This window comes from Camelina sativa, chromosome 20 (genome assembly GCF_000633955.1).
Source record: "Camelina sativa cultivar DH55 chromosome 20, Cs, whole genome shotgun sequence".
In the NCBI taxonomy this organism is placed as follows: Eukaryota; Viridiplantae; Streptophyta; class Magnoliopsida; order Brassicales; family Brassicaceae; genus Camelina; species Camelina sativa.
In genome coordinates this window covers 17,525,605-17,546,396 of record NC_025704.1, presented here as the reverse complement: position 1 = coordinate 17,546,396, position 20,792 = coordinate 17,525,605, and the positions used below count along the sequence as shown (strand labels likewise).

Genomic DNA, 20,792 nt, shown 5'->3' with positions numbered 1-20,792 from the left:
TTTTTTTTTTTTTTTAATTATCATTATATTTATAACTTTTAAATGAGTCTTCCCAAAAAAAGGGCTTGGCCTTGGATTACATGTTAAAGTCCAACAGATACAAAAGAAGAAAAACGACATCTAAGCCTTTGCCGGAAAGAAGGATCGGATCCTGCTGAATGACCTGAGACGGATGCTTGAACAGTAACACTGGTGGTTGGATCGACGGCTTTGCGGCGGATTCACCAGTTTGAGACCATTGATGGAAGCAACCAAGATCCATCAGGTTCTCTTCTCCGGCGAACCCACCTGACCTGCTACAAATCTTCCGGCCAGTTCCAACGTCCAATCTCAGGCTCCGCGAAGTCAAGTCCCATTCCTAGCAACCTGCTTCATCAGATCTAACACCTTCCTTCTAGCTCCGGCGACAACCGCTTCCTTCAGGTAGCAACTCTTCAATCCGGTCCGGTGGAGACAAGAATCGTGGCGGTTTACAGACGGTGGTGGTCCAATCCATCCTCTGTATCTCGGAATCCCACGAGAGCCCAGAAGCTGCCAACCTCCATAGTTAACCACTGAAACACCGCAACTTAACCCTCCTGACTCCCAGCCGACTTCCGCCGCGAACTGCAGCTTTGAATGGGCGGTTGAACCCCGAGAAGCTCCACCGCGAGCCACCGCGACTTGATCAGAAGCTTCTCGAACCGCTAAACAAGAAGCCACAGTCGCATCGGTTGGGAGACGTAGCCACACCTCTGTTGCCGGAGAAGAGATCTACCCACCTCTGCGTTCCTCAAGCAGATCCAAAACCTTCAATTAAGCGCCGCCCTCCTTACCTGACATCGACACCAAACCCAACCTGCAAAGCACCGCTTTTGCTGGAAAGAGAAGAAACTTCTCTGCTCATCTAAAGCCATCGAACCCATCGGGGAAGAAGACTGACACACGAGTACTCCAAACCAGATCCGCTAGATCTAGTCACAGATTCATTGCCGTCCTCAAGCAACTTCACTGAACCTTCACCAGCAGTCACCACCAAAGGAGGCTTCGCTTCACGCGCCACCAACTCACCGAAAACCACCAACCCGAGTGGCCAGAAAAACGGAGGACCACCTTACAGATGAGAAAGGCGCTGTCGGGAGGAACAAAGAAGCTAAAAGGAAGAGGAAGGAGCCCTCTCCGGCGCCGGAAGGGCAGACCGGAGAGGCGATGAACTCAGATATGAAATTTACTTTTTAGAGAGAAGGGAGAGAAAAAGTTTTTAGAGAGAACCGAAAAAATTTAGTTATTCGTTAAAGATGATCAAACTTAATAAATATTTATTGTTATTTTAAGATATTTTTCTATTTTTTATATACTACATTAAGTCATGGGATGAGAAAAATAAAATCCAACGAAAACCAAACTGAACCAAACTCAAAGGCGTACTAGTTTCATTTTATCATTTTCATACAAGATAAATATACCAACTTTGAAATTATTTTGCCAACCAATTAGTTTTTGTTTTTTAATCCAAGAATTATTTTTCTAGTTTTAATTTATTCCTAATGAATTTCCTGAAACATGTTACATTTATCTTATGGTTTAATCAATCGTTTTAATATTGTTTACGTTATTTGTTTTATTTGGTAACTAAAAGCCCAAAACATTTCTTAGTTCTAACTTTTAACTACTCTCAAAAATCTTACAAGTAACAATTTAGTCTTGGTGGAGTCGATCTTCTATGTACTACTATTACCCATTCGCTGTTTAAATCTATCGAGCTAAAAATTGAGCAATCTAGTGTGTTTATATTTCCAAGAAAGCGACCACAAAATTTGGTTCAAACTGTACAAGATTAATGGCAAACTAAAATGATATATTTTCTGGTCTTTTTTTCTGAAAGAGGATATTTTCTGGTTTCATTTGGTTCACCGAGTTTATCTCTTATCGCCAACCACAATGAAAATAGAGTGCAGAATATGCTTCGCATATTAGCCAACAAAAAAAGAAAGAAACAGGATCTAATGCAAATTTAATAACACTAACAGATGCCGTGAGACCAAAATTTAAGTGATTCGTATGAGAGAAAAACGGTTTTTTCATGTCTGGATAATTTCAATATGTTTGATTAATACATCTGACTATTGGGTATGAGGAAACATACATTGATTCTTAAAATATTTGTATCACATATATGGACTTATAATTTTGTGCTTAAATATACAAAAACGTAATTAATTAGTAATTCTGTTAATTTTGCTGTTAGACCAATCTGATGTTGTGAAGAAAATACCAAAATGGCATCATTCGGAAAAACAAAATTGTAGAAGTCTGGACTCGATCAGTATCTAGCGAGGTACTTAACCGCTATGACATTAACCATTTGTTGTCTTTTAGTAAACATGTAATGTATCGTATTTTGTGTTTCTTCTTCTTCTCCTCTTCCTATTTCTCCATGGTTGACGGTGACCTTTTTCTCACTTTACTTTTCAGAGGTGGCGGCACTGAGAACTACTAAAATGAAGACGGAGACGGAGGGTGAAAATGAATTAGGGCTACTAAATCCATATGGTCAAGCTTGTTTTTGTTTCCAATTTAATTTTTAGATTTCATAAGAAAAGTGAAAAGACCGACCTTTTTTTTTTTCAAATAATAAATATATTAATATAATAATTAAACTATAACTAGTGGTCCCATACCCACTAGCCATCTAACCACATTCACAATCAACAGCGGAATAACAATATCCAATAATATCCAATAAATAAACCAATACTATAGCATCGCAATATCCAATAACAAGATAATCAATAATCCAATAACCAATCATCAGAAAACATGAAACCAGCAACCTAGCAATGTTTCTAATGACTCAACTCTAGCAACCTCGCAATACCAGACAACATCCAATCGAGTCCCTAGAACATCCTCCTCTTCATTGCCTTGATTTCACGATCACACTTTGCTTGTACCTCTCTGCAGAAAGATTCTGACCAATAAGAACGAATTCCCTCACTCTTAGCAAGCTTCTAGATCCTTCCTAGCTTCCAATCTCTCAAGAACAGCCAAGAATCTCACCAAAAATCACCAAAAAGCTCAAGAACACACTTTTCCTCCTTTTCTCTCAAAAACAACAAAGCGGCAACAAAAGAACTTCCCCAAAGCCCTTCTGGTCGACAAAACACTTAAATATCGCGGTTTAGTGGTTTTCCCTAAACCAAACCGGTCCAAATCGATAATTAAATCGAACCGGTCGAACCAGAAACAATCAGTGTCGATCGACACCTCATGTGGTGTCGATCGACACCCTCACCAAAATACCAAAAAAATGGTTCGCGGGTGTTACAAACAAATTCCTAGATACCCAATCATCAATTTCTTTTACAGATCTGATTCACAAATAACCACAACTAGCAACCACTGCAGAGAAGCCAAGCGCTGCACCATCGATAACTCAGACCCTCCATGAAGATCTGGGAAAACCAAAGAGTTAAAAGAGAGAGAGAAAAAAAAACTGGATCTAAAACATTGTTCTCGAGTCGTGAAGTGAACTTAGTGCAGTGACCAATGGTAAGTCATACGTATATAGGGATTTTGCTAATAGACCAGCCTGTTGTGACCCAATGGTTGACAAAAAAAGAACATTGTTCTCGAGTTAAAATGAACAGCAAATGAACGATGGTATTTTTTTTCTTGAAAAAGAAGAAGAAACAAAATATAATGATTCTTTGTTCATTAAATTATAAAAGTTGTTATTTTCCTACTGGTTAAGTAGTTCGTCTAAACGTCGTTTTGATATTTTCTTCACACGGATTCCCGTCAGATTGGCCTAATGGCAAAATTAACATAGTTACTAATTAATCACGTTTATGTATATTTAAGCACAAAACTATAAATTCAAGTATGTAATTCAAATAATTTAAGAGTCAATGTATGTTTCCGCATACCCAATAGTCCGATGTATGAATCGAACATATTGGAAATGTCAAAGTATGAAAAAGCCGTTTTTCCTTCGTATGAGAGGTTCTCAATTACAATATTAATTATTTATAGTTTTAGTATTATCGAGATATATTATAATAATCCTAGAGAATCAACTCATACATAGCAAACATCCACATAAATAAATAAAATGGTCAACAAATGGAAACAATAGTCTCATAGAGAAAAATGTATACAGAAATAGAATCAAAGTCTCATATACTTAAGAGTTTTAGATGCTAAGTGCAGAGCCAAAAATAAGAGCCGCGACAGCTACAACGAACGAAGGCAAAATCACACCGGATCCAGAAGTAGGACTAGGTGCAGGAGACTCAACTGATTGAGCAGAGACGATGGTAACAGATAGGTAAAACATCGCAAACATGAGAGGAACAAAGGAAGATTTGGAAATCGCCATTTTCTAAGTATTGGAATATATGATTCAAAAATTGCTGAAGATTGAAGAAGGAAGTGAAATGAGAATGTTTTGTAGTAAACATGAAGTGGAGGTGAGAGTATATAAAGAGGTTCGGGCAGACGCGGAGAAGAGTTAGGGCAGGCTGTCCTAATTGTATTTTTTGTTTTTGTTTTCCAGCCTGGGGAATAAGCAATAACAGCTGTTTCTTCTTTAGTGTTGGACCTTCACATGTTTTTGGTAATCGACGGTTTATGTTGTTCCCACATGGTTTTGAACTCCTTTAAAAGGTTGTTTGTTTCTCAACTACCGTTGCGGCGCCGTTTGGTGTATTAGTCGGTGAGCGAATAATAGAAAAAGTCAAAAACTGCGCAAACGTGTAAACTGATAGTGATTGGGTAGAGAACCATCGGCACAAGTTTTTGGTGAATTGGAAATGTGTTTTTTTATAGGGATGGTTTATTAGTACCCATGTGAACTCCATACAACTGATTGGTGATGTCAAATATTAAAAGAAAATTAAAAAATGATTGGTAATTGTAAATTGGTAACACAAACAAATCCTGTAAGAAAACAAAGAGTGTTCTCAAAACTTTATGACACATTTTAATTTCTTAAATATTTTTTTATATCTCTAAATTTGATTACCAAATTAATCAACAAATTAATATTAGAATATATTAAGAGAATATACTCTAATTTGTGATAATGATTAGCCACTCTTTTTAGCCTATAAATTGATAATTGATAATCGATCATTTGCATCTTTACAGCGACGCTTATCATTTTTATTATCATAGTTGTTCATCAATATCATAGAGAATTTATCATTTGCAATTTTTTTTTTAATTTGCAAGCAAATGATTTATTATTCTTACTGTTTAGTACATATGGGGTAGCTAATCTTTTTAATCTCATTTTTTTTTCAGGTCTGTAGACAGGGCCGATCCTAGGATTTAGTACATATGACTTATCTAATCTTTTTAATCTTAGAATCTTTTTCAGGTGTGTAGTCATGTAGAGCAAATCATTTCTCTTAAGGTAAAATAACTTTTTGTAAATTTTCTAGCATTTTTGATAGCTATTTGTTTAATAATGTAGCTTTCATCATCCCATCTATGTGTTTGCAATAAGTTTTTTTTTAATCCATTATTATGTAAATTAATGTTTTTTAGTATTTTGCAGGGACATCTAAAATTGTTATTATATCAAACTCATATGTTCTTATGTGATACGGATATATACGTATATGAAACTAAATTATAACTATCAAACTGAATTATAATTTATATTGATTTTTTCAGGTTATATATATATATATCCTTTGATTTTTTCAAACTGAATTATAATTTATATTGATTTTTTCAGGTTATATATATATATATATATATATATATATCCTTTTCATTTTTTCTTATATCTAAAGTTATAGTTAACTTTTTAAAATATGCCCTAGGAAATCAGGGGGTTAAAGAAAGGAGAGACCATGATCACAAGATCCAAACAAATTTAATGCATTCCTAATGTTGTATTTGTTTGAAACATCAATTCAAAATATTCATAATATTTAATTGAATACATAAATCCAGTTTTTAATTGTAGAGTAATTTATCCAAACTATCCGTCATATAGTCAGTGATAAATATATTTCTGTTCACAAATAATTTTTTTTTATGAATATATAAAAATTAATTCTTCTGATATAGAGTATTTTCTAAGTCTATTCTTTGCTCTTTATGACAAATCATATTTCGATTTCTCCATCATTGATATATTGTTGGAGTAGTTAATAAAATTTATTTTTATAGATATATATGTAGTTTTTCAATGGGTCAAAACATCTTAAAATCATTGGACTAATTAATTTAAATTCATTTTTGAAGGTATATATGTAATTTTCAACGGGACAAAACATGTAAAAAATTTAGCTTAACAGTATCATACTTTTTATATTACTTATTTAAGAATAAACTTTTAATACAATCTACTTACTCTGGGTTATTTTATGTTACTCCTTAACATACATTGTGAGTGTAATTTTTACAAATGCAATCTTTACATTGTGAGTGTGTAATTTGTACGAATGCAATCTTTACAACTTTTGAAAAAATTCTTTTTACGAATATATACTCATCTTTTAATATACTATTTTATATAAATTTATTACACAAATATGATTCTTTATAATCGACCATATATTATAGTTATGTAGCATATATTTTTTTTTTTTCAACCAAACATTTAAATAAATTAAAAGGTGACTCCAGAATTGGTTGCCCAATTTGGAAGTGAAGAGTTTACAAAAGTAAGTGCAAAAACTAAAGATCTAGAAGAGCGCGCCAGACAATCAGCTCGCACATTAGAAGTCCTCGGAATCTGGGTCAAAGTGAAGGAGGAGAAGGATGAACTTAGCGAATGGAATTCTTCCAACAAATGCGAGAAGGCTGGCCAGTCGTCGGGAGCCTGCACCATCGCCACCAACTCTGAGCTATCAGACTCAAAATTGGGACAATCTATCCCTGCCGCACGAAGAGACTCCATAGCCCATATCAAGACTACGTCGCAAACTGCGAGCTCCCAAAAAAATAATCTTATCATCATTAGTACCATACCACCATCCCAAACCTTCCAAAGGATCCGAACCTTTCCAGGAGCCATCAACCTGGCAACAATTCGAAGAATTCCTTACCTCCAGAGGAGGCTGGGGGACCAAATAATCCGCAGAGAAAGACTTGGCCTCCTCCCAAAAAAGTTTATCGTTTAACGCCTGATTTATAATATCCATAGGCTCTGCTTCAATTCCTTGAAACACCTTGTTGTTCCTATCTTTCCAAATTGTCCATAATATCCAAGGCAACCTATAACCAATGCCTGAACCCCCAGAATTAGAAAAGGTGTTGGAGTAAAGAAAATCTAAATTAGAGTACACAGATCCAAAAGGAAAGCCAGTCAGCGACAACTGGACCGAAGATAACTCCCAAATTAAACACGAACGAAACACACTTAAAAAGAGCGTGATTGATAGTCTCCACCTCTGAACCGCACCGCAGACACATATCATCGCATCGGACACCCCGGTGCGCGAGCCGTTCCTTCACAGGAAGTGTCCCAGACGCCACCTGCCAGAAAAAATGTTGGACCTTTGAGGGGACATCAAGTTTCCATGCTTGTGCCCGTAAAGCTGTGCATGTCGGCCCGTACACGACTTCCTTATGTAACTCCCGTGCTAGTCTATAACCAGATTTTACTGAATACTTACCGGACTTAGTGTAATGCCAAATCACTCTGTCCGAAGTCAAAGACTTACTGACCGTCAGACTCCGTACAAGCTGAATGTCTGCTGGATCCAAAAACTCCTCGAAAATAGGCAAGTGCCAATCCAAAGTTAGGGGATTAATTAGGTGGTTTACCATCAGGTTAGGATGAAGTACTCTCCCCCTGCCATTCGCCGGTCTTGGCTGATGATCCGGGATCCACGGATCTCGCCAAACCGAAATGTTACTCCCCGACCCTACGAGCCACCTTGCCCCTCTTTCCACTAATCCCTTTGTCGAGAAAATGCTCCTCCATGCAAAGGATGGAGAGTAAGGTTTAGTCGCCAATAGAGGATGTTTTCTCCTGAAATATCGACCACGCATCACCCGAGCCATCAACGAATTCAGATAATGGATCAGCCTCCAATACTGCTTAGCCAGCATTGCATCATTAAATTCTTCCAGAGCACGGAAACCCAAGCCCCCATCGCATTTATCCTTACACAATTTATCCCAAGCTACCCAATGCATACCTCTGGCCTTATCATTAGACTTCCACCAGAATTTTGAAATAGCACTCGTAAGACTGGACGTTAACTCCTGTGTCAATTTATAACATGACATGACATGTGTCGGAAGAGCTAACGCAACTGATTTTATCATAATCTCTTTACCTCCTTTTGATAGAATCTTCGCCGACCAGCCATTAACTCGATCATCTAAGCGATCATTAACATATCTGAAAACTTCAGTCTTCGAACCCTGTAGATTCTCAGGAATACCCAAATAAGAACCCATTCCACCCTCTCTGGAGATACCAATAACTATTTTAATCCGAGACCTTACATCAGCCGGCACTTTCTTACCGAACATAATGGACGATTTCTCTAAGTTTACCTCTTGACCCGAAGCTTTCCCATAGTTACCTATAATATCCATTACCACTTTACATTCAGACTCCTCTGCCTTACAAAAGAACAGACTATCATCCGCAAACAAAAGATGTGAGATCGAGGGACAATCCCGAGCAATTGAAATTCCTGTAAGTCTCTTCTCCCGTTCCGCCTTTTTAATATTCGCAATCAAGACCTCTGTACAAAGAATAAACAAATAGGGAGAAAGAGGATCACCCTGACGTAAACCCCTCTTTGGTAAAATGGATCCCTGAGGTTGCCCATTTAGGAGAACTTGATACGACACCAAAGAAACACACCACATAATCCATGAAATCCACCGCCTATCAAAACCTAATTTAATCATCACCGCTTCCAAAAAATCCCATTCAACCCGGTCATACGCTTTACTCATATCCGTTTTAAAAGCCAAAAACTCCGACTTACAGCGTGGATTAGTATTTAACCCGTGAAACATTTCCTGGGCCACTAGGATATTATCAGTAATCAACCGGCCCGACACAAAGGCCGATTGTGTCTCTGAGACCAACAACGGTAAAAACCGCTTCAGCCGAAAATATAAAACTTTCGAAATAATCTTATAGCTCACATTACAAAGGCTGATAGGCCGAAATTCCGTCATACGTTGTGGTTGATCCACCTTAGGAATGAGACAAATATTTGTCTCATTGAGGCGAGGGTCAAAACCACCCGTCCTGAAAAAGTTTTTAACCAAGGCCACCAAATCTCCTTTTAAAGAAGGCCAGAATCGTTGAAAAAATAAAGCCGTCATACCATCAGGGCCTGGAGATTTCTCCGGATGCATAGCAAATAAAGCTTTCCGAACCTCCGCCTCCGTAACTTCCCTTGTTAGACTTCGGTTCATAGCATCTGTAGTGATAGGTGAGATCTCTTGAAGTATATCTGAAATACCACTTACATCAGATCTTTTAAACAAATCCTCAAAATATCTGGAGGCTATAGTCTCTATTCCCAAAGGTGACTCATCCCAGACATTATCCGGACCAAATAACCCAACAATCTTATTCCGAACCCTCCTCTGCTTAGTCGAAGCATGAAAATATTTTGTATTCTTATCCCCCACCCGTAACCAAAATTTCCTACTCTTCTGTTGCCAGTACAACTCCTCATCCCGATAAGCCTCTTTTAGTTTTCTCTCAATGTCCCGAATCTCATCCTGAGAAATCAAATCATCCATCTTTGCCTCCTGCAGGGCAGCCTTAAGTGAAGAGATAAGGGACGGACCAGAAGCCACATTATTTTTTCGCCACCACGAAATCGAGTTTCGACAATTCCTAATTTTATCCACAAAAGCCGGGACCCGAAAGTTATTTGTGCGCGCCCAACCGGACTCTACCGCCCCTAGAAGTCCATCCTTCCCCAACCAGCGTTTATCAAACCGAAACTGCCTAAACTGGCGAGGGGCTGTTTTCAGACAAGTAGCCAAAATAGGACAATGATCAGACCCAACCATCTCCAAATAATCGACCCTCGAATTTGGGAAAAAACAATGCCAATCTTCATTTCCTAAAGCACGATCTAAGCGGCACCGAACCACCTGATTATTACAACGATTACCTCTCCAAGATAACTGCTCTCCATAACACGGGAATTCAAGCATACCACAGTGCCGAATCATTGTTTGAAAAGGCACAAAAGAGGAAGCAGGCCGTAAAGCCCCACCTTTTTTCTCGTGATTCCCAACCAGTTCATTAAAATCACCAATCAAAAACCAAGGATCGATCCGGAAAGACCCAATATCCATTAGCCTCTCCCAAACCTTTGCCCGATTTTGCGGGATTGGATCCCCATAAACGAAAGACAAATAAACCAATTGTTGACCAAAGGAAGCGTGAGCATCAATAATTCGATTACTATCATATAAAATAGAAAGTTTTATTTCATCCTTGAAAAATAAAGCTAACCCACCACTAGAACCATGGGGGTCAACAGTATACAAATTATTATAACCAAAATTTTTTTGAAATTTTTGTAAATAAGAAAAACACTTTTTAGTTTCTGATAAAAACAAAATATCTGGCCGATGCTGCTTCCACAAATCTCCCAAATATCCTTCTGTAGATCCACCCCTATGCCCTGACAGTTCCAACTCAGAATCTTCACGTTCTAGCCGGCGGTTTCGGGAGAGCCCCCATCCCTTTCTTTCCTTGATGTCCCCCATCCGAAGGTTTGCCGCCAACTGTACTGTTACCCTGTTTCCCCACTAACTTCTGTTTATTCCCTTCACCTGCAGGTTTAGACAAAGCCTTAGCAAGTAAACGTTTCGCAGGAGAAGCTGAAGCCAAATTAGGTACCCTAGAACCACTAACACTCTTCCTAGCATATTTATTAAAATTCTTCCTTTTGTGATCACCTGACCCATCTATAGAAAATACTGCCATAGCTTTATGAACAACCCCCACAGCTAGCTCAACCGAGACAGAAGTAGAAGAATTACCTTGCGGGTCACTACCATACACATCCTGGGAATCAATACCTTGATCAACATTAGCCTCAGAACTTTGATCCGTATTATCCACAATGCCCTGAAATGGAGAAGCCCTATTATCCACGTTATGAACAGACTTACCCAAATCGTCAAACTCTCCATCTTCCAGCAAATCATCATTATCGACCTCAAAATCCATAGCCAATGAAGCCCCCTCATCGCCCTTAGGAGAACTTCCCTCCAATTCCTTGACCGCTTGTGGATCACTAGAGCTGGAATCCCCCAGAATATTATCCAACCGCAGCGACCCATGCTCCACAACAGCTGCCTGTTTAACCATAAAAAGAGGTTTGGGCCAAGCCGGACCAGCACCCTTTCGGTTTAAAATAAAACCAGGAGCCTTACCCGAAACTTCCCCAAAGCCCTGATTGCGGACCTCGACTAGAACCATCTTCACGACCAGCGACTTCTCCAAAACTCCTCTTCTGACCCCAAGCCTGGCCATGTAGACGCTCTTGTTGACGAGAGCGGTGAGAACCATTACCGTGAGAACTATTACCACCAAAACGTTGCTGAGGGAAATACCCATAATCACGAGAATCCACAGACTGAAAGTTCAGAGCCCTCTTAGCATGCTTCCTAGGCTTTTCCCAACCCCCAACATTATGCTGTTGTTCTTGCTTTACCATTGGAAATTGCCGTTGACTACCACGGTTATCCCTCTGCACTTCCACACCTTGGGCTGTGGTCACCTTAAGAATCTCTGGACAAACCTTTGAATCGTGGGTGATCCGGGAACAATGATCACAAACCCCATTCAATTTCTCATACTCAAGTGAGACCACAATCTCATCCCCAGTTGCAAAAGGCACCACCATCTTGAAGATCAGCGGATTGAACCCATTAACTGACACACAAAGACTGCCCGTTTCCTCATCAAACTCTTGAATCCTCCCATGCTTCTTACCAATAGCTTCAAGAGTAGCTACCTCCCACAGATGCATTGGAATCCCTGACACCTTAACCCAGAAATTGATAGCTGAAGGGTAGGAGGAAGAAATGGCTGGCTCCCATCTAACCAGAGAGACCATCCAACCATCAAAATGGTATGGACCATTCTGCAAGACTGATAGAATATCCTCTTCTGCCTCAAAATTAAACTGGAAAACACCCTGACCTAAGTCTGCGCCAACCACCATCTCCTCTAACTTCCAGATTTTTGGGAAATTAGCTAACAGGGCCTCCATGTTCTGACACACCGGATTCATGAGCCTGCCAATAAGGGTCATCGAGAACTGCTCAATTCTCTGAGCCAAGACCGAATTGGAGATGGACACAGTGTCGGTACGCACCAACGAAGCATTCTTCTTGCTGAAGGCCAGTTGAGCCATATCTCGCACAAGAGAAAGAAGAGTAGAACCACCCGCAAAAAAACCCCAGAAAGAATTGAAGGAAAAAGGACCAGCAAGAAAAAGCGAATAGCCAAAACAGAGTGAGATGATACGTAAACAAACCGCAAGCCTCTGCTTAAATAGCTCAACACCAACCCCTTTGCCAAAGAGAAAAACGAATCAAAGCATATCTACTCCAATTACTAACCAGATCGTCCCCAAACGCACCATCAATGCCCCTGCAGGCCTGAGAACAGAACTTTCTAGCTGAGAATCCTGGGAACAATCGTGAGAAGAAATCAAGAGAATCCACCTTTCAAACCAGTATATGGAAAGCATAATCCCCAACCGAATCCGATAAGAATCCCGTGAACTAAACCCCCAAGACGTAAACAAAATCCCAACAGAGACCAAAAACACTATTCCCTCGTACTCCAAATCCTTCGAAATCCATAAATCAATTCCACCTAAAACAATATTTTCTGTAATGATACCCGATTCTAACAATAAAGAAACAATCCTGCCCAAATCCGGAGAAGTGAATTCACTCCCACTCCAACCAAACGAAACTAAGATATCAAAACTTAAAAGCAAAGCCTCAGATCCCCTGATTGTGAGCTCCACCGAAACCATCCACAGATCCCCAACCGATACCACAATCAATACCACAATCTCCATTTTTCCATTCCCCCATAAATGTGTATATGAAATCCACCCATGCGGATCCTGAAGATCGAATAACACAAAGAATCCCCCAAAAAACCCATAATCTGCCACCAACAGAATCAAGCTTCGCCCGAACAAAATCAGACTTCCGATCTGATTCCGATCCTCCTTACCAATCAGAGATCGTAGGAGATCCACTCCTCGCCCCCAATCTTGTCGGAATCTAACATTCAAACCTGGAAACGGATCGCCTTTGAAATCGCCATCGAGAGAGATTTTCTTTTTTTTCACTATTATTAATATGTAGCATATTTCATTATGTTACGAATCATATATATCTTTGTAAATATTCCTCCACGCTGTAGCACGGGTCCGATCCTAGTACTACTAAATTACTTATGTTCTATGGATGAAGTCTAAAAATACCAAAAATTTAATAATATAATTTTGATAGTAAATAAAATTGTATAAATTTAACATTATTATTATATATAAACAAGTGTTAATCTTCTTTGACACTTTTAATTTTTAATTACATACTAAAGTTACTAAATTACATTTACTCTAAAAATTAAATCTAAAACATAATTAATACTAGATTTAAAAATTCTAAAAACTTAACGTTAATAACTTAATATATATATATATATAAATAAATATTGTCCTGCAGGTTAACTCTTAATTTTTTTATTATAAAATATCATTTTGAGACATTCTATATACATTAAAAATTATTTAATATATTAACATGCGGGAAAATATAGTTCAAAAAATATTTTCTCATTCACGAAAGAGCATCCCTTATATATTAATAGAGGAACATTTTGGTAAAAAAGCTGAGGTGTCAGCATTACAGAGCTCAGGACACTCTTTCATTTATTTGTCATCAGTTTTTAAAAATATTTACATTTATTTACCATTGTATTTTTCCAAAAATACAATTAACACCCAAAATTAAATTTTTATATTATCTTTCTAATTTAATTATATCCTTTAATTATATTTTCATAAAATCTTTAAAATGAATTTTAAGAACTCTTTGTTCATATGATATAATAATATAAGATTGATATTATAATAACTCTCACGGGTTAAATTTTAATTATTATACAAATATTTTTTATAGTTATATACTACACAATCTAATTTTAAATATTTCAATTACCTATAAATATAATAGATTTTGTAAATAGAAATTACAGTAAAAACATTAAATAATTATTTTATACCGCACTATGTGCGGGTTGTTACCTAGTTCATATTATTGATGTGGCACAAAACCAAAAGCAACTTAAACTATGGTAGTGATGTTTGATGTACTGCCACAAAACCAGACAGCAACATACGACTAAGCTAGATTTTATGAGAAAAATGCCAAAAAAACATGACTTATTTAATATTTGTAAGGAAAAAAATTAATTTATTTTGTTGCAAAAATTGTTCAAACTAATTTATAACTGATAAAAAACTACATGAATTATCCCGATTTTCAATTTCCCACCTATCATTGTTACGATTTTCAACAATGTTAACGTTATCGAATACACTGTTAGCTCTTTATTCTTTCTTTTAAATTTCTAATTATAACAAAACTTTGAAATTGAGAAAACAACGATTGAATTTGAGGTTAAAATATCTTTAAAAAAAATTGTTATGATTAGAGCTATGTTTAAAATAAAATTTCTCCATAAGATTGTAATTATAAAGGTGTTTACGATTGCATCAATGTTGTTAAAAACTGTAACATGATAAGTGGAAAATCAGAAAATTAGAATGTTTCATGTATTTTTTATCAGCTATAAATTAGTTTGAATATTTTTTTTTGGCAATGAAAAAGTTTATATTTTTTTCTGACAAATATTAAATAAGTCATGTTTTTTTTTACATTTTTCTCGAGATTTATATCACCAAAGATCATACATAGTTATAACTTCGCCGAAATACACGTCGAATTTAATGGTCTCTCCTCCCACCAAAACTAACCTTCAATCTCTGCTTACTAGCTATGATTCATCTTAGTTAGTTAGTTACACATACATTTCATGAGTTTTGTTAGTGACATTGCGTACTCAAGAACTCAGAATCTTGGGAGCAATTTGCATTAAAGCCTCCAAAGCACTAGGAGAAAACTTTCTAGCAAAGAGAGAACACATGGACGTGTAGCGACCATTGTAGGTGCAGTTATCACTTTTGAGGATCCTTGAAAAGAACTCCTCATTGATGTCTTGTGCTCCAAATGTAGCCGGGTGGGCACCACCTCTCGACCAATCGACCCAAGTCACACTTCGGTTGGCCAAGGCCGCTGGTTTCTCAATTGTCAACATTGTTGGAAAATAGTGTTCGTCCACATAACAGGCGGGAGTACAAAACTCTTTGAATTTAGGGTAATACAAGATATCTTTGACAACGGAAACCGCAAGCTCCCGGTTAATCTCAAACCATTGAGACCCTTTTCTCCATTGGTCTATGGTAACTTCAGGGGACATTTTTCCATGGTAGCGGCCACGGCCATAGGGACTTGGATCATCAAATGAACCCATAAAGCTGTGCTTTGATTTGGTTATGTACTGGTAGATAGTCGTGAAGTTGAAGACGGGAATGCATGACTCGGAGAGGAGAATAAACCATTCGTTTGAGATATCGAGCAACGCATTTGCAAGAAGCCGCCTCTCCGCATCGCACATTGTCATTCTTCCCCATTCTGCAACCTACCCAATTATGAAGATAATCCAATTACAATATCAAGATATACAAAACCAAAATCATGCAAAGTAGATTAACAGTAAATACCTGACTTGGTATATGCCTACGATAGAAAACAGAGGAAGCTGAAAACATGGCTGAAGAAGACACTTGTGAATGGATGTACACTGAGTAATACTTTTCATGACCCTTTAATAACCTTTCCCAAAGCGGTGCAAGCGGCAAAGGACCCATTGTCAAGAACATAAACGCGATTTTGGGCACCCTATTAAACGGATACTCTTTTCTATGAGGCGTGATAGACGCGCGCCAAAGAAGCTCTTCATCGCTCATATTATGCATGAGAACCGCAGGACGTTTAATCCATTTATCCAAATCATTTCTTCTCTCGTTGCAAGGCACAATACTCGAAGTGACTGAGGTCACTACACTTTTGATACCATAATACTTGATTGTGGATACACTAATGAATAAGAAAATAATAGTAAACGCTAGAAAAAATCCTAGCAGAGGAAGCAACTTGGAAGGAGACACCTTGTTTAGTCCTGTCCGGCCGCCAGTAACTACAATAATCTCTTTACCTTCTTCCAACTGAAAAACCCTACTCTGCATCCTTATACTAGATATTAAAGAATAGGCGTCTTGTTATATAGCGTTACGGTTCTGCTTCTGTAAAACCCCTAACCAAGAACGTCAAATTAGCATCACAAACCAAAATTCAACAACTTACACTCAATGGATCACTAGAAGCAAGTACCCTCAAACGACTCAATAATTCTGAAAATCTAAGGTTAACAGGCTACACTTTTCTTGCAAAATCCTAAAACCTTTAATAATCACTAACTACGTCCAAATCCAACTATTACTATACTCATGTAACAGAATAATCTAATCCATAAACAGAATCAACAAAACTCTCTAACTTTTTCAATAGAAAACCCAAAAATTCAATAAGGCTACAGAGTAACTAGCTATTCGATCTTGTAATCTTGGACCAATATTATGAGCAACCGACGAGACACTCTAAAAAATCCTAAAATAAATCAAGAGCTACTTCAAGAAACTAATCAAGTAATCATTAATAAGAAAAAAAGAAAGAAGAGAAGTTAGTAAGACTTACAGGGAGTAAACACCCTGAATCGTTGGAAGATGAGATCACAATGGTCTGAAGACCTTACCAAGCTTGGGATTATAAAGGTTGATCGTTCGGCTAGTAGAGCGGCGACCAATTTCGGTAAATTCGACTTTGAAGTTTTTAAAAAGCGAAGGCTCCGTAGGTCAGAGAAGGTTAGGTTTCCAAAGCCGTCCTATACACCACATACGGCAACTAGAGTGTTTAATTTCTAATATGTTCGGTTCGGACCACTAGACTTTTAGGTTTTCTATTACTAACAAATAGTTAAAGTTTTTTTTTATTGTACCAAACTAAACGTGTTTGGCTTTATATTGACTTTATATGTATAAGAAACTTAATTACCAAGATTTAGTTTGGTATTTTTGTTAAACATGCATTTGAATTTTCCACGAACTGCAAAGTTCAGAGTAAAATTATCAAATACAACAAACTCTTATTTTCTTTGTTTTTTTTTCATACAATACAACCATCCACTTAACCATTCTATAACCGTAAGAGTTCTGACACCAAACTGAAACGACCCGACCCATTTTTTTTAATAATAAATACAATATATAATTAAGTATTCCATACTATTTAATTAAATAACCCAAACCACAACTCAACACTAAACCAACAATAACCATTATGCACAGCGAAAACATACCAATAATACAAAACCAATACACCATCAATACAATAACATTCCTAACCATTCTATCCAGCAAACTAAAATAACTCTAACCAAGGTTCCAACATAAACAATATATCCAACAACACACAAACAAGACCCTAGATCATCATCCTCCTCATCGCCATGATTCCACGTCACATACCTGCACACCACAAACAACAATTGAGATGCGTAAGTATTATCACAAATAATTAGTGAGGCAATCCTCCCATCTACTAGGCTATACACACAAGCAACTGAGATCCAATGTTTAACAAACAACAAACAAACACAACAAACCAGGAAACCACGCAACAGACAAGTTGGTGTCGATCAACACTAGCTCCAACATGGTGTCGATAGACACCTACTTGGTGTCGATCGACACCGACTCTGCAACACGATCTGCACGAAGCCGAAAGTCGAAGATCCGCTTCCCAAAAGCTCCAAATCGTTCGAAACTCATCCAAAACTCCTGGAAACTCATAGAACCCCACAACCAACCACAAAGACACAAGAAAACAACAAAAACAGCCACAAAACAAGCAAAACAAAAGATTCTCAGGCTTAGATCAGCCATGGTCATGCACTCACCTCTTTGCAGGAAGATTCTGACCAACAACAACGAATCCAACCCTCCCTAGCAAGCTTCTAACACCTTCCTAGCCTCAGATCTCTCAAGAACAGCCAAGAAATCTCACTAATCCTCCAAGAACCTCAAGAACACCTATTTTCTCTCTTTTCTCTCAAAAACAAAGAAACGGCGACAACCAAACTTTTCCAAAACCCTACTGTCAACAAAAAAACTTAAATTTCTCGGTTTAATAGTTTTCCTTAAACCAAACCGGCCCAAATCAACAATCCAAATCGAATTGGTCGAAACAAAATTGATGGTGTCGATTGACACTCTTCTTAGTGTCGATCGACACCCCTTCCCCAAATCCCCAATTTGGTTTGCGGATGTTACAATGGTTATTAACCATTGGCTAATTATTATATAATACTTAACATAGACACTAGCCAATAGTTATATAATGGATGAGATCATTGTTGGGATACAATCCAAGTCCCACATTGGAAATTTGAATGGACTATCATTAATATATAAAGGGTTAGGGTCAATCCACTAATGTCAATTGATTTTTAGTTGGAAGCCTAAGATAAGCCCTAATTTAACATGGTATTAGAGCCCAATTTTCAAGTTCTAGTGGACCTAGAAAAGTGGATACGGACATACCTCTTGTTAACCCAAGTAAGGGAGCCCAAAAAGGAGTTTCTTATCGGTCCAAGTGGAATCGGTTTGAGATGAAGTTATCCTCAAGTGGAATTGGTTCAAGATAAAGTTATCATCTTGAGGAGGCGTGTTAAGATCCCACATGTGGTCCTTGGTTTGAAGGGGAGATTGTTGGGATACAATCCAAGTCCCACATCGGAAGTTTGGAGGGACTATTATTAATATATAAAAGGTTAGCATCAATCCACTAATTGCCAATTGGTTTTTAGTTGGAAGCCCAAGATAAGCCCTAATTTAACAATCATGAGAAAAACGATTATGGCCAGAGATGGATGTATTGAGGTTACACAAACATATTTTTGAATCGTCTCCACTCTCTTCCCAGGTCAGCTCCATCATTCTCAACTGTGCTCTATTTCTGTCCTATGTTTAAACAAAAGCACAAAGGAGACGTTTCTCCCGATCTTTCTCTCTTTTCTTTGTTTTGGTTTAGATTATTGATCTATATACAAAGACATAAACGACTTGGACGAGAGAAGAGAGAAACTGATTTTCTACATTGGATTCTTGGATTCGGATGCATTTCACAATTTCACCACAAACATACATACTTATAGTAGTTCGTACTACTTACTACACACACACATACACATACTTTAATCCGGGCCCAACACTTGGCCAGTCTTTAACCAACAAAATTTCCTTATTGGACAAACCAAATCAATGGTCAATTACCTCTTGACTCAGTTTGTTGTGCGTAGAGTCATGTGACAACCCGTCCCACGGACCTCACTAGCCCACCGCTAGCTGCCCCAACGGACCGTCTGTGGACCCTGCTAGCCCACTGCTAGCCGGCCCAACAGACTCCAAGCTGGCCCTGCAGGGCATCGATCCTAACCCATCACTGTGGAAATCCAATCCACCAGTAGGTTATTGGTGCGCCAGGCGTTCCTCGAACTCTGGTCCTCACCCTTTAACAACCTTCCCACAGGACAAGCTGTCACCAATTGACCTGCTGATCAATTGGTGGCAACTTGTCCTGTGGGAAGGTTGTTAAAGGGTGAGGACCAGGGTTCGAAGAACGCCTGGCGCACCAATAACCTACTGGTGGATGTGGATTACCACAGTAATGGGTTAGGATCGATGCCCTGCATGGCCAGCTTGGGGTCTGTTGGGCCGGCTAGCGGTGGGCTAGTGGGGTCCNTATGTGACAACCTGTCCCGTGGACCCCACTAGCCCACCGCTAGCTGCCCCAACGGACCGTCCGTGGACCCCACTAGCCCACCGCTAGCCGGCCCAACAGACTCTAAGCAGGCCCTGCAGGGCATCGATCCTAACCCATCACTGTGGATATCCCAATCCACCAGTAGGTTATTGGTGCGCCAGGCGTTCCTCGAACTCTGGTCCTCACCCTTTAACAACCTTCCCACAGGACAAGCTGTCACCAATTGACCTGCTGATCAATTGGTGGCAACTTGTCCTGTGGGAAGGTTGTTAAAGGGTGAGGACCAGGGTTCGAAGAACGCCTGGCGCACCAATAACCTACTGGTGGATGTGGATTACCACAGTAATGGGTTAGGATCGATGCCCTGCATGGCCAGCTTGGGGTCTGTTGGGCCGGCTAGCGGTGGGCTAGTGGGGTCCACAGACGGTCCGTTGGAGCAGCTAGCAGTGGGCTATTAGGGTCCGCGGGACGGGTTGTCACAAGTCATAACACAACTCTCTTTGCCTCAGATTTTCCCTTTGTTGGCTCATCTTGTTCCTTTAGGCATAAACTCTCTGTTCTTTATCATCTTCTTTTTCTTTCTTCTCTTTACGAACATTTGCTTCCTCCGGAACTTGCAATTCCTCTTTTGCTTCTTCTTCCTGAAAGCACTTCACTTCTTCTTCTTATTAATTCATTTCAGTCAAAAGATTCAACTCCAACACATTTAGCCAAAAACGTTTAAGGAGAAATTTAATCAAATATGTTATAAAATGAGTTCCTTCATAGACATGCTTATCATATTATCAGTTTCTTTTAAGTCAACGGAATTA

At 38.5% G+C, this 20,792-nt stretch overlaps 2 protein-coding genes across 3 annotated transcripts; both read right to left on the bottom strand.

The window, feature by feature from the left end:
* LOC109131210 lies at positions 4,175-10,290 on the bottom strand. The gene is made up of 4 exons (XM_019241899.1): positions 7,287-10,290; positions 6,983-7,228; positions 6,716-6,924; positions 4,175-4,363 (listed from the first exon to the last, which is right to left on the bottom strand). Exons 1-4 carry the CDS (start codon positions 10,288-10,290, stop codon positions 4,175-4,177), a joined length of 3,648 nt encoding a protein of 1,215 aa, XP_019097444.1.
* Positions 14,921-17,066, bottom strand: LOC104771079. 2 transcript variants are annotated; one of them, XM_010495553.2, is made up of 3 exons: positions 16,855-17,066; positions 15,822-16,414; positions 14,921-15,739 (listed from the first exon to the last, which is right to left on the bottom strand). In XM_010495553.2, exons 2-3 carry the CDS (start codon positions 16,344-16,346, stop codon positions 15,101-15,103), a joined length of 1,164 nt encoding a protein of 387 aa, XP_010493855.1. In that variant the 5' UTR covers positions 16,347-16,414; positions 16,855-17,066; the 3' UTR covers positions 14,921-15,100. The 2 variants fall into 2 exon arrangements, with proteins under 2 accessions (XP_010493855.1, XP_010493856.1); XM_010495554.2 differs by having other exon boundaries at positions 15,822-16,403.

Excerpts from the sequence above, each read along its gene's own strand:
- LOC109131210 (XM_019241899.1), bottom strand. The coding sequence starts at position 10,290 with ATGGATATTGGGTCTTTCCGGATCGATCCTTGGTTTTTGATTGGTGAT. Across the intron at positions 7,229-7,286 it reads CTGGCTTTCCTTTTGGATCT|GCATTGGTTATAGGTTGCCT; the intron begins GTGTACTCTAAT and ends CTGGGGGTTCAG. Across the intron at positions 6,925-6,982 it reads AGGTTCGGATCCTTTGGAAG|TTTGCGACGTAGTCTTGATA; the intron begins GTTTGGGATGGT and ends GGGAGCTCGCAG.
- LOC104771079 (XM_010495553.2), bottom strand. The coding sequence starts at position 16,346 with ATGCAGAGTAGGGTTTTTCAGTTGGAAGAAGGTAAAGAGATTATTGTA. Across the intron at positions 15,740-15,821 it reads GTAGGCATATACCAAGTCAG|GTTGCAGAATGGGGAAGAAT; the intron begins GTATTTACTGTT and ends ATAATTGGGTAG.